This window comes from Chenopodium album, chromosome 2 (genome assembly GCF_948465745.1).
Source record: "Chenopodium album chromosome 2, dcCheAlbu1.1, whole genome shotgun sequence".
NCBI lineage: Eukaryota > Viridiplantae > Streptophyta > Magnoliopsida > Caryophyllales > Amaranthaceae > Chenopodium > Chenopodium album.
The window spans coordinates 82,108,853-82,123,286 of record NC_137835.1 but is presented as its reverse complement, the minus strand read 5'-3'; the positions used below and the strand labels follow the sequence as shown (position 1 = coordinate 82,123,286).

Below are 14,434 nucleotides of genomic sequence, written 5' to 3'. Positions count from 1 at the left end.
TGTCGCTAAGGGTCTTTTTAATTTACCAATCTGGTCAATTGGCCATCTTGTGATCATACTATATAAAATTGTCAACAACACATTTAATATACAACTAGAGACATGTAGATCTACTATTTTACCAACTTATGTGTATGTATTTATATTCCTTACATTATACTCAAATTTTGCCAATTTTAGTTGGCTTTAGTCTCACTTGCAATGAATTTACCAATTTTACTCCAAACTAAATAAATAACATCTCAATTATCTTGTATCAAATTGCTCATAATATAATTGTAATTTAAATAATTGTGACCTAACTCAAATACAAAATCAGATTCTAATAGTTTCTATATTATGGGCAAGATGCCCTCAAATACAAACAACATATAAATGCAAACCCCTAAAATGTGAGCACAATGAATGGTGAATGATGATCAATAGTTTAGTCGGTTTATATGAGGGTGGAAATTGTTATACGTACCCGGATGACGGGATGAGGGGGTAGTAGTGTAAAATTTGAGCCATTTCACATGCTTTGTTTATCATCTTTACTCCGACTAGTATATGATGGCCAAACACGTGAATGTAATCAAGCTTTATTACGTAAATTAAAATGCAATTTTAAATTAAACCAAGCACTGCATGTGAGATAAGCTTTACTTTATGAAGGGGTGGGGAAGGATTATGGGGATATTTTCGTCATTTTAACAAATAAGGGCCCCACTTAACACCAATACATGAAGGCTGGAGCCTAAAGATATATTTCTACTTTTTTAAAAAGTTTGAAAGACATGGATAACCCAACGGCTACTTTGTTTGAATGGGCTCACTAGCTCTCACTAGTCACGATTCACAACTCACAAGACTCTTATTCTAGATCTTTCTCTTGCGTCAAATTATTGGAATTTTATTTACTGTAATTAGTAAGTGTAAAGAAAGCCGCAAAGGTAACATAATATAATTTATGTAAATAAAATTTGATCTTATACTATAAATTACTTGTACCATTTAAGTTCAATATTGTATTTAATCTTTTATATTTCTTTTTGTTTCAACATATACGGAGTATAAGATATAATACAATTACTCTATATCAATGCAGCTAGAGAATTATATGTTGTAAATTTATGTCATATACTCATATATGATCGTTGGTGAGAGTGAAGTATAGCTCAGGTGGTTAGGGCTCCCTTCCCGATTCCAGGTGATCATGTGATCGATTCTCAGCATCCGTCCTTATGGCTCTCTAAACACCAAAAAAAAAAAAATGATACAAGAGCTTAAATTGACGATAACGTTTAATTTAGTCAAAATTTAAGACCAATTAGGGTTCAATTTGGACATGAGATAAATAGATATAGTGAAGTCCGAGCTAACCAAATTTGTGTACATAATCATCATTTAATAGTTAAAAATTATGTTATTTCTTAATATGTGCAAAATTACTCATTTACTCCATGTTTAAAAAGGTTGGTTTGTAGGAGATCTCTTATACTCTCCCACCATTGACATTATATAAATAATGTAACAGAATTATTGATGATACTTCAAAATCCTTAATTGTAGATTCAGATTTTCAGACATCAAAAAATAGAAGACATACACCTAACAAAAATCAATTACAAAAGCAAGAACAGATAGCTAAGGTAGCTAGCTGTGAATCACTAGCAAAGATAGGCACACAAAAAAAATGGATCAAAAAATAAATAAATTTAAGAAAAAGAGGATATAAAAAACAGGTAGGCCAATGGACTGATGGCCCATTCATAGCATTAAAGGCAAGCAAACAAATATGGGCCTTATTAGCTGATTTGCAAGTACCAAATATCCATTTTAAGTCGGTGGGGTTAGTAACCTTTGCTTCAAATTAGTTTAAAGCTTTAAACCACATAAATAAAAATGAAATGAAAAAAAATACTATTAATTTTTATGAATCAACATAATTTCCCTTATTTTGTATTTTGTATCGAATATTTAAATTTAAAAGGAAATATCTTACACGATATCAGGTATCAGCTAATAGATAGGATTCATTCCATTCGACTTATTTGTTCAAATGAGAAAAACTAATTTACTTATAAAATAGCCTAAAATAAGCTTATCTTAAATTATCTAACAAAACTGTGTATCTTAACGAAATTTATTAGAATTTATCTTTACTTATACTTCGCATTTCATCTTATTTTGTTTGAGATGAGTAAAAAGATTGAAAATAAGTCGTACATGCCAAGTCCTAAACTATCTAGGATTTTAGACTTCAGAAAGTGTAGCTACACCATTAAGCATGCTAATATAGTATCATTAAATTGATCTCTATAATGACTAAAAATATATTATGTAGGTAAGTATTTGCTGTATTTTGCAATTTGCAACTAAAAAACCCAACAATAGAAATCAATAATGTGTTGTTAATGTTATAAGAAAATAATTAAGGTGATCCTAAGTTGTGGACCTCACATAACACATGCTTTTCTGATCCTTGTAATTGAACACTTGAAAGCACCATCATTACTAGATGATTCTGCTTACATGATTCATAAAGCTAAAGTTTTAATTCGTGGTATATTTGCTTTTTATTCGTCTTTGGTCACTGATTAGAAAGCTCCCTCTCTAATCTTGCCTACAGATTATGTGTTACTATCATTTGTTTGACAATAGTAATTAGCAAAGATGAAAGACACTTTTTGCTTTTTTTTTTTTTTTAATTAGTTTGAGAATGCATGACAAAATCAAGCATAAGTGGATGTGATTAATACATTTGATTTGATATTTCCTTTTTTAGATTTTTATATACAAGAATGCAAGCCTTAGGGTTGTATATATCATTTTCTTCATTACATAACAATAACACTACTGTCATGGACTTTGGATCACGGAACTCCTCTTCTGCACCGCAAGACAAGTTAAGGGTTCATCTAAGGAAATCCTACAAATCTACTTTACCACAGATAGTGCCTTAATTTTGGAGGATGTATCGATTAGGGATGATAACAAGCCAAGTCAAGGTTGAGGCAACGTGGTTAATTTTGGAGGATGTATCAAGTAGGGATGATAACAAGCCAAGTCGAGGTTGAGGCAACGTGGTTCAACACGTAATAGTTACATCAAACTCGATCCTACTTAAGAACTTTTCCAGGCTAAATACGCTCCTTTGCCTTGGGTTCACATATTGTTGCAAGGACATGTGAGCAAATTTGCTCATAGGGGCCTTGGCCTTGGTCCATCCCATGGAGCCCAGACTGTCACCTTGATAACAATCAATCATAAATCAACTTTCTGTATTATCAAATCCCAATCACAATCGTAATAATCCGATTTCACCAACTCTTTAGATTTCTTGAGTAGTTAGCATAATAAACAAAAACAATAATTGAAAATTAACAAAGGGTTTCTTCAGAAATCGATAATGTAGTAAGCTAGTAGCTGTTCAACTAGTACAAATGCCCAAGATCCTGCCTCATACTATACATGCTGTCCACTTTTAACCTGTTGACGAAATCCGACAATTCGAACTAACAAATAGATCCAGAATTGAAGATGGGAATAACTGATAAATTGCTCTATATTCATCAGAAAACAATTTTTTTTTCGAAAGTAAAACATTAGGTACATAATTTAGATACCAAAAAACAATTCTATCAACAGACAGACAGTGATATTGCAGATAAGGCCACTAGAACTTTTACTTTCTTCTTTTGAAGTATAGATGGTTGCCATGATAAGAAAACATTGTCGGAAGACTATAACAGATGTATAAATAATAATCCAGCTTCCTAACTCCTACAACTACATACACGTGTCAATTTGTCCATACACCTATATATATCATTTTACCTTACAATCTATGGAGCTCATGGTCTGTAGGCAGGGGGAAAGTTGCCCGAGTCTGTGCTTATCGCCTGAGTGTTTGATTGCAATGAACTATGTACAATTAGTCTGCCAAGCTTTGAATGCCATGCACCTCAACCAGTGTCAGACTGATCAAAGATTGATTTCAAACTGAAGATCCTTCACTGCAGGGCTTGCAGAGTTGCAGCTATAGTTGAAGCTCAAAATGCTATCTCTTCAAGTACTTCAAGTGTTTTTTGGTGTACCTGAATGAATGGTTTCAAGGTGAGTCAATATGTCAATATTATATGCACATCGTCAAAGGGAATAGGAAACAATAAAAGAAATAAATGATAATGTAACAGTGTCGTGAGGATATTCAAGGATAACATGTGATAGGGGAGGAGAAATTATGAATCATCTCTCTTGGCATATTGATCTAAAATAAAGACAAAATGATGGTTACCCATTCTAGATGCTGTGCAGTGATGCCTGAGACATTTCCAGCATAAATTCCCCCAAGTACCTGATAGAAGAGACAAGGTGAGTTAGAGTCCATCTATCATCAATTTATGCCACAAACAGTTCGTGTAGCTCTTATTCAGGATGTAAGAGGTCATGTATATGAACTAATTGTCACTCATACCTTTGTTACAGTCTCGAGAAAAATTCCAGGACGCACTGGAGGCGCATTTCTCCCAGATAAACTTTCCTGAATTATTCATATATAGGACGTCAACAAACTGACATAGTGCACAGCGAAGGCAACACCCCAATAACCGATTGATCATATACTTACTCTTCCTACAACTCCACGAGGACCACCAGTTCTGCCATCTTTGTCAGTGCTGGGATTATCTGCACCTTCATCCTTACCTAGCATTACATTTCTGATCATCTCCAGGACAGTTTTGCCAGGTTTTAATGCTACTAGCTTGGTCAAATAATTTACCTGAAGCATGGTGAGGTACATTTGCATTCATTAGAAAGATCTAATCATAGGAAGAAAAGAAAGCAGCAAGAAGACATACTTTTGCATGTTGATACATGATATTACGAGATTTGAAAAGAATACATGAAAGCCTGAGTAACAACATTATTATTGATATAAAGAGTATCCAACTAAAGATGCCAGAAATCTGTCAAACCTCAGACTCGGGGAGAGTATTAAAACCACGATCATTTCTTTCGTCAAGTATTCCTCCTCCCATCATATTTCGAGCTTCTTCTCTTATTAAGACAAGCCTGGCAAGCAGCTTTCTATCAGGAATAACAGGTCGAGTTTCCATTGTCTGTCAAAGTTACTTGAGTGAGTAACATTAACCATTACTGGTTTTACATAAGTTAATGAAACAAAAATAAAATTATGGTGTGAAAGGACTGAAAGTTAGTATCTAATCTAACATTATCAAGGGAGTAATCAACTAAGTAGTATATCATATTTTTTGGAGGAAGGGGGTGTAATCTGCATCCATTTTTGTCCCCATTCAGGTGCCCCCTCTTATCTCATATCGCTTCATAACACGCTGCAGTGCATAAGTTAGACGACAGGAAGCAGCTTAATCGTAGATAACAAACAATCTCTTGTTATTAACTTGTCACAAAAACAATACAAAGTATTTTGCTGTTTATTTGTCTTGTTGATCCAGGCCAGCAACATGTGGCACTCAGCCACTCACAGCTCATTTGTAGCTATTAAGCTGACAACGGCCTTTTTTATTTTGTCTTTCTACTAAAACAATAAAAGTGAGCACAGACAAAGGAGTGAAGGAAGGTTTAGAAACATGCATGTGGACCCTGTAGCATAGATGAAAGAACACAAGAAAGAAGCACACTAACATACGCTATATGAAGGAGTACATAATGCATGTATGGCTTAAGTCCCTTGTTGGTCAAAGAAACTCAACAGATTTACTTACTCTAGCTAGATTGATAGGTAGAGCTGGGGTAACAAAAAAACTACAGGCAAATCCAAGATATGTTTGTAACGAATCAAAGCAAGCCACATATGCTTTATACAAACAATACCCAGCAGAGGAAAGGACACCTCTGAGCACTATCGCAACCAAGGTGCTGAGGCACAACCACACCAAGCAACAGCAACTTAAAGCTGCAGCACTTAGTTGGCAATTGGGATAATGACAAAGGGGTAGTAAAGCTAGTAATTAAAGCTGTACTATTTGGCTAAGTAGTATAAATAGGTAGAGCACAAAGTTTCATATGCGGTTGGCCGCACCGTACGGCCAGCCGCAATATAATTTTATTTTATTTTTTTTCTCTCTCTTCTCTATCTCCCATTCTCTTTCCTGTTTTCTTCTTCCCACCTAAACACACTCCTTTCATGAACTCTCTTCTATCTCTCCTCTCTCTCTCTCTCCTACTTTCATCTTCTCTAGTTAGCCCACTCAAATTAAACAAGTTAAATGGAGAAGCGGTGGTAGGGGGTAAGGAAGCTCCTCGTACTCCGTCGCCGAAAAACAAGCTAGAGGTTTTAAGGCCAAATTTAGCCATGAAAACTCTAGATCTAGAGTTTTTATGGCTGAATTTGGCCTTTTTAGCCATATTTCAAGTGAAATTCGAAGCCAATATTTATTGAGGTATTTGTTCGATTTAATTTTTTTTTTTTAACAATTTTAATGGTTGTTAGTGGTATGGGAGTTGGTGGTGGTGGTGTGGTGGAGTTTAAGGTTTTGAGGACGGCGGTTGAGAAAGGTTGGTGTTGGTGGTGGTTACGGTAGGTTTGAGTGTGGGTTAATGGTTACTAGGTCGGGGGCTAATAGGGGTCACTAGGTTGGTTAGGGGTTACTAGGTCGGTTAGGGGTTACTAAAGGGTTACTAGGTCGGTTACGGGTTACTAGGTTAGGGATTACAAGGGATTACCAGGTGAGTCGGGGGTTACTTGAAGGGTTACTGATATGGCACCTTGCCGCACCGTACGCCAGAAACGCGTTGTAGGTAGAGAGAAGTAGAAGGGAGGAAGAAACTTGGTGTAAACCTTTTGGAGAGTTATGGCCTAAAGCCATTATTGGAGAGTTATGGCCTAAAGCCCTTATCGGAGAGTTATGGCCTAAAGCCCTTATCGGAGAGTTATGACCTAAAGCCATTATAGGAGAGTTGTGAGCTAAACTCACTATCAAAGATTGATAGCCTTAAGCTATTAGATTATCGTTTGTAACCCCTTCCACCATTATCAATCAATTTAAAGCGTTCACCTGTATTAATTTGCTGGTTAAAATCATAAATTTTTGCTGTTACATTGATTTTACGCAGTGATCGAACTCAGTTCACTACAATGTTCTGAGATTTCTAACCATAGACAAAAAGACAGAACTCACAGCCTAATGCTTCATTATAAAAGTGTCAAGAAGATATCATTACCTACTAAATATGACATGTGAAGGTGTCACAAGGTCAAGGTTTAAAATCTTGGTTTACAAGGCATGACAATCTACTAAGTGCAGCAACAAGCATATCCACAGGAATGGCCAATTCAATATCACGGTCAGTTTTAAATTTTGAATTTGAAACTTTTAAAACCTGTATGATATAAGATGTCAAATGAACCAGATTACCAGTGTTATACTACTAGTCATGTTAATTAACTATGAAAATTGACAGCAGAGAACTTTAAACTACTTTTCCTCCACATCTGTAGCTAATACATTTTGTATTATAGAAGAAGATAAATGTTAAAAGTTACTTGCACTGAAATTAAGAGCTGGTAGCATCATATACAATTATACACTATGTTTGAGCCTTTTATGATGCAGCATGCACACCATAGCACTAGCATAATGCATATTCCATAATTTCAGAGACAGGTTTCAAAGGTCACAGAGATTCTCCTATAGACTAAACAAGGGGGCAATGCATCTAGATGGTCAGCATGTTGCATAGCACGACAGGATGAAGAATCTGGAGATGCAGACTGAAACTTACATGGAAGATTATCAGTGATATCAACTCATATCCATATCTTAGAGTTAAGTTCAATTCTTAGACTAAATAAACAAGAAGAGGCATGGCCTACGAAGAGCTAATTACCTCCAACAAGTCATCAGCCTGATTTGCTATATCGAGAAGGTTAGCACCAGGAAGATGAACTTTCGTGCCGTTTTCACCCTTAAATTCTCCACCTCCAGCAGCCACACGGCGTAGCAACTCGTGTCTGCTGTCCTTCTGTGGAGTTCTACAAAGTAGTCCAACAACTTGTACCTAGACATAAATCAATGTTTGTTACAAAATGCACGTATATGAAGACAATCACCATAATGTAGTACTGAGAGCATAGAATAAGAGATTATTCTCACATGTGGGGGGCATTTCTTCGTGAGATGGGATAATACTGTTTCCTTGATGACCTCCAGGAGCGCTTTGCGCTGACAAGCAACAAGCCAACAACTGAGTTTTTAGCATTTAGGAAGTAAGACCTTGAGTGTTACTATTTTGAGTAGTTTCATTTCTCAGGGGCGAGGAGGTAACACATTATGCTTTCTGTTTATGCATCATTTTCTGATATACCTACTTCTAACCTTATACTCCGTATGGTTTTTTAACATGAAGGGAGAGAAGTCTTACTTAAATACCTTATCATCCTCGTCTTTTTCAGCTGTTTGAATCATGTAATCCAGAGCCATCATGAACCCAGACTCCATTTCATCAACCCTCTTCCCAATAACTCCTTGTGCAGCCAATTGCACTGCAACTTCCTCAGATGCTTCGTCCATATACATATCCTCCAGCTATACCCATATCAAATGAATAATGAGCATTGTAATAATCACATTACTTACTACTCACACACCAAAGCTATGCTTTACTAAAACTAGTATATATTGATTAGTTGATGTACTCTTTTGAATCTTAATCCTGAAAGTCAAAATTATGGGTATACTAGAATCTGATCTCAATTTCTAGCTCTTAGAAACTAATGCATTGAGTGAAAGACTTGCGTGAGGATTATTAAGTATGTTAACAAACTCATGGTAAACAAAATATATAACCTTTTGAATATGTAGCAGTCAGCTTCTTTAGGCGGGATGGCATGGTATTTAAGTTCTAATGTCACCAATCAAAGGTTAAGGCGTTGTTAGCCCGTTAGGGTATAGGGTTAAACCAATAGCGCTGCTTGCAATATGCCAATCATGTTTCTCCTAAATTGAGCTGACATAAAGGCAGTGCTTCTCAGTTCTCAGTTTATACCAAATTGCAAAACCGAACAAAACAATCCAAACACTCATCATAGCCATCTAGGCAATACTCGTACTTCATACTCCATACTCTTACTAAAATTCTATAATGAATAGGCGAATAGCTTTGATTTTAAGATATTCCCTTCAATTTCAATAAGTTATTTTTGTTATATCGAAAATGTACACCAACTAGTTATCACTTCTACCATTCTATAATGAACAGTCACTAACGGATGTCACCACGCAATAGATAGGATTCCGATTCCTCAATTGATTAGTTCTCCGTTTTACAGCAACAATCAACTTTATACCCATTATCACAAACTCATACACAAAACTCATTTCAGGGTTTAGGGTTTAAGCAACAAACATATAACATCAACTAAATATAACATCAACTAAAAAATTAACACTCCTGCACATGTTTAATTGTTTCTCACTCATACAATAACCTAAATTCCAAGCTCAAATCAACAAACAAGCTTAAAAAAACACCCATACACAACAATAAAATGAACAAGACATCAAATAATCATATAAATCGACAGTTAGCGACCCGTTTAGTAGACGGTAATAAATGATGGTAACGGGAATGAATTTAAATGTAACTTCGCAAAGAGTATAGCTAGAAGGACTCACAAGGGTGATTATTTCTTGAAGAACAGAAGTAACTTGCTCCCCACCTTTGAGAATAGCTTCATACTGAGAATTATCGGGTTTCTCGCTAAATTTATCATGGTTATCTGTTGTTCTGCTTCTTGTTGCCGGGTCCGATTCAGGGTATCCACCACCCACTTCATAGCTGGTGCATAAAGATATCAAATGGGGTCTTTTTTTACCAATTTGTGGGTTGAATTGGGAGGAGGGAGGTGAAAATGGAAGGAGGGTTGAAGGGGAGGAGAGAGAATTTGTGAGTAAAAATGGCGGGATTAATGAAGAAGAAGCCATTGCTGGAATTTGCAGGATTTTGGAAAGAGAATTGAGGGAATTGGATAATGAAGAAATGAGAATTATGGGAGTGAGAATGTGAGATGTTTGGGGATTTTTGAAGGGTTTTTGATTTTATTAAAGTAAGCTTACAAGAAAATGTTGTATGTGGGAATTGAACCCACGGCCACATGATAAAACAAAAATAAAACAAACCAAAAAATAAAGGGTCGGACTTAGGTTTAATATCAAATGTCATGTCCAATCCCATAAAAAGTCACAGGCTTGTCGGATTAAAGCGGGCTTTTTGATCTTTTTCGAGCTAAGCATGAACTAAAAAAATGTTTTTTGCTTGCCCAAAGCCGTCTCATAGGATAGGTCAATGTTGTACACTTTTTTAAAAACTAAAAAAAAAAAAACATTCGCTCTTGAACATGTATTTTAGGCTTTTATGTAAGGTGGGAATACGTTACATTTTGACTTGTTTTTTCACCGAATTAAAATGAGAATTGCTACAAAGTATATAGCGAGGGATATATCATTCTAGCATGACTTTTATAAAGAGATGTTTATGATATGGTCTCATCCAAGACTTTTATTCAATGTTAAATGAATCAATAAACTAACCCAATTGATTAGCGTATTTGCTGAGAATTTGTTGATTGTATTACATGGGTGTAGTTATGAATTGTGTGTGACATCATTACATTTATCCAATTTCTATATACGAGATTTTAGATATACGATGTAGATATATGTTGAAGGGATATTTTCCAATTACTTCACCTTAAACTTCTAATAGAAATCATTTCATCAATCTTTAATGTAGTTGCAAAATCAGTTTGTGTTTTGATTTATGTGCCCTTGTATGGTTGAATGGATGTAGTACATTATTCACTCTATGAATTTTTGTTTACAACTCATCTTGTTAATAATGACTCTGATACCTATATATTATTTTATTTTACGTTGGAAGTGAAAAATAGTGAGCTTGTAACTTTAAAACGCAAGCTAGCAAGTAAATGCAACAGGTGTGGTATACAATGTAGTTCAATAAAATCTTCAAAATTTAATGAATTAACAAGTTAAGCATCCTTTGAGTAAAACATATTACAAATTTATGATGTCCCTTTATTGTTTAAATACAAAATTCAAACTTTTAATGGCTACACTAGATTTAATTACAAGTTGACCATGACATTTGGTAAAACTTCTGCGGTTTTTGCCAGTAGTGGAAAATTGACCTAATAGTTAGGATTATTAAAAAATAAACCTTAGTTGGGATTATTAGAAATAAATCACTCATAGTTAAGATTATAAAAGTGTATTTTTTTTCCTTATCAAAATACATCCTATGGAAAGTGGGGCACTTAAAAAACGAAGGGGGTATTTTTCATGTGTGCTATGTTGGTCAATCAATAATGAACTAACGTATATGACCAGCAACGTTATGCAACATGCATATCCAATATCGTGTCAGATTATCATGATATATATGGTTGTCATTGCCGAGTGAATTACATGTGTTCAATACATGAATTGCATGTACAGTTGTATCCAACACTATGTTTCATCAATTCGCGTATATCAGGAGCGTGGTATATATTACCAAAAGAAAGAATATATGATTTCCAATTAAGTCTAAATGTTATAGTAGAACTAATTTAATCAACGGCGATTTCACCAAATTCCATTAAGTTATGTGAAAATCACCAAATGTCGTTAATGACAAACAACTATAACCTCAGTTAGCTATTAGAATTAACTATGACATGTGTCATGATATGATTGGTTTCTTTTAATCATTTATTTTTAATAATTTATTTTTAATAATAATAAAAATAACATTATTTGTTTGATTTTCGTGATGAAAATTATTTGATTTAGATTTTTTGGACCATTTTGATCATTTATAGACCTGAATTAACTCATAGGGCCTGTTTTTTTAAGCTTAATTTCAGTCCATTTCAATTTCAATTAGTTCAGTTTAAATCAGTTCAATTTCTAATTTCTTCCTATTATAAAATATCAATTTCAATTCAATTCAGCTCTAATTAAAACCAGCCCATAATGACAAAAAAATAACGTAATTGCTATGCTATGTCTAGGATTTTAGCACGAAAAGAACTAAAGAGAAACTTTTAACCGGGTTTGTATTGATGGCTAATTGGCTAGTAAAAGCCAGACCAGCCCATTAACAACAAAACTAGCCGTTTACAAAGGTGGGCCCAAACCCCAAGAAGAAACCAAGGGTAGGTCACCTACAATAAATCACAGTCAGTATTTTTAAATCTCTATTAAAACCAACTTCAAGGGTAAAACCGGTAAATTCTCATAAAACAAGGGGCCAAGTAATAAAATCATAAAATACCCGGATTAATTCCTAAAAATCCCAAACGGTTCCGCTTCCCCGCTTCTATATATACCCCCCCACAGTTAGCCCTCACTTACCTCGTTTACCCATTTCTCAGTTCAACTTTTTATTTTCTCTCTCCTCCATTTTCGTCTTCCTCTTTTCTTCAATCCTCTTTCTCTCTCCTAGGGTTAGGGTTTCTGCACATTTTCTCTCTCCTCCAAAATTCTGGAAATGGCGACTGAGGTTCAGAACGGAGCTGACAACAACGGTGCTGCTACCACCGTTACTTTCTCGGCTTTCAAGCCACAACTTCAGGTTCCAGCCCCTAACGCTGCTGCTGCTGTGCAGTTCTACAAGGCTGCGTTCGGCGCTGAGGAAGTTAGCCGTGACATGCACCCTAAGAGGAAGGCTGAGCAGGACACTCCTCTTGTTCTCTCGGCTGATCTCAAGCTCGGTGCCTCTGTTTTCTCCGTCTCTGATCTTGCTGTTGATGCTCCGTAAGTTATCTCTTCTTTTCCTTTTTCCTGTAATTTTTGTGATTTGATGGTGATTTTTGAACGATGCATAATTTTGTTTGTTGATGAAATGATCCTCTTATTTTATCGTCTATTTTCTTAATTATTGTAAGTTTTTTCCTGCATTTTTTCGTCATTTTATGTCTACTGTAGACCGATGCATGATTATTGTGTGATTTTATCTGTACTTGATATTCTTCGTTTTCCGTCGATTAATCTTCTTATTTTTAATTTTGCGTTGATTTGTGTGCTATCGCTTAACAGACTATTTTCAATCTCCTAAATTATTGTATAATTTCACGTCAAAATTCGTTTTCCGTTAACTCATTTAAAATTTTGCGTCGATTTGTGTGTTTTCGCTCATCTGCTAATTTCTGATCTTCTAAATAATTATATAATCTCACGTCAAAATTCTGTACGATTTTGTGTCTATTTGTTGCGATTGCGATTATTTCAATTTCATCTGAAATCTTTGTTCAACATCATTCAGAATTCGCTTTTCAGAAAGCGACGTTCCAACTTTGCTCTACTTTAATTTCTCGATAGCGTTTTATTTTTCACCTTTATTCTCTCATATGTACCGCAATTTTTTCCACTGTCCTATTTTCCATCTTTTCTATGTATTAATCTTCAGATCTGTTGATTTTCAGCATCAAAAATATTTTATTAATTTATAATATTATTTTCTAGATATTTTAAAATATTTTTCAGTACGTGTACTATCTGATTTCTCTATCCGAAACTTCTTTTTCTTTATCCGTACAAATTAATTATTATTGTTTTATTTTATTTTATTTTATTTTTTATTTTCTTTTGGAAAGGGCGAAAACTGAAGGAGGAGGCCTAGTGTTGAGCTTGGTGACCGATGACCTAGACGCAGCGATTAAGAAGGCAGTAGCAGCTGGTGCAGTGGCCGAAGGCGAAGTGACAGAAGACGAAGTTGCTGGGCGCGTGGGCAAGCTCAAGGATCCCTATGGTTATTTCTGGGTGATCTCAACTCCTGCTGCTCCTGCTGAGCCTGTTGAGGTGGAAGCCTAATCAACCGTCTGATCTTGATTGATCTCTGCTAATTGTTAGGTTGTCTTTTAATGTTAGTTAATTAGCAATTAAGAAAAAAAACAAGCAGTAGATGAAGAAAATATTAAGATGAATGAACAGTTATAATCATCCCTCTAGTTGGCTGGGCGTAGTTGTAGTAATGTTGATAGCGTAATGCTTACGACTCTCTGGTTGTCTTGTCTCCTGAATTCATTTTGAATTTTGAATGGCTTTTTGATGGGAGGTTGGAACAAAAAAAAAAAGGAAATTTACTCTTGTTTTTTTGAAAGGCAGTGTTTAATTTTTGTTGTTATGTTCTCTAATTGTTCTTCGGGTTTGTTTTAATTTTCTCTAGTCTTTTGGTTTGATCTTCAGTTAATCGTCTGTTGGTTCCGTCTCTGAATGTTCTTCGTGTTTTTGTTTAATTTCTTCGTCGTGTTTTGTTTTAATTTTCTGTTATGTTTCGGGTCTGAATGTTCTTAGTGTTTTGTTTCGTGTCTAAAAGTTCTTCGTGTTTTGGTTTAATTTCCATCTCTTTTTTGTTGGCTCCTTGTCAAAATAATGTTGATGTTTATTCTAAAGATATGGTTGTG

General features: G+C 35.0%; 2 protein-coding genes across 2 annotated transcripts; one reads left to right on the top strand and one right to left on the bottom strand.

Moving 5' to 3' along the window:
* Nucleotides 1-3,618: 3,618 nt before the first annotated feature.
* Nucleotides 3,619-10,064, bottom strand: LOC145590060 (protein PEP-RELATED DEVELOPMENT ARRESTED 1, chloroplastic-like). Its single transcript, XM_081646800.1, has 9 exons — nucleotides 9,645-10,064; nucleotides 8,400-8,555; nucleotides 8,124-8,192; nucleotides 7,858-8,028; nucleotides 4,962-5,105; nucleotides 4,613-4,765; nucleotides 4,460-4,525; nucleotides 4,280-4,339; nucleotides 3,619-4,079 (listed from the first exon to the last, which is right to left on the bottom strand). The coding sequence occupies exons 1-9, from the start codon at nucleotides 9,951-9,953 to the stop codon at nucleotides 4,035-4,037; spliced, it is 1,173 nt and encodes a 390-aa protein (XP_081502926.1). The 5' UTR covers nucleotides 9,954-10,064; the 3' UTR covers nucleotides 3,619-4,034.
* Nucleotides 10,065-12,380: 2,316 nt separating this feature from the next.
* Nucleotides 12,381-14,154, top strand: LOC145590051 (uncharacterized protein At5g48480-like). The gene is made up of 2 exons (XM_081646788.1): nucleotides 12,381-12,785; nucleotides 13,625-14,154. The coding sequence occupies exons 1-2, from the start codon at nucleotides 12,520-12,522 to the stop codon at nucleotides 13,839-13,841; spliced, it is 483 nt and encodes a 160-aa protein (XP_081502914.1). The 5' UTR covers nucleotides 12,381-12,519; the 3' UTR covers nucleotides 13,842-14,154.
* The last annotated feature ends 280 nt before the right edge of the window (nucleotides 14,155-14,434 follow it).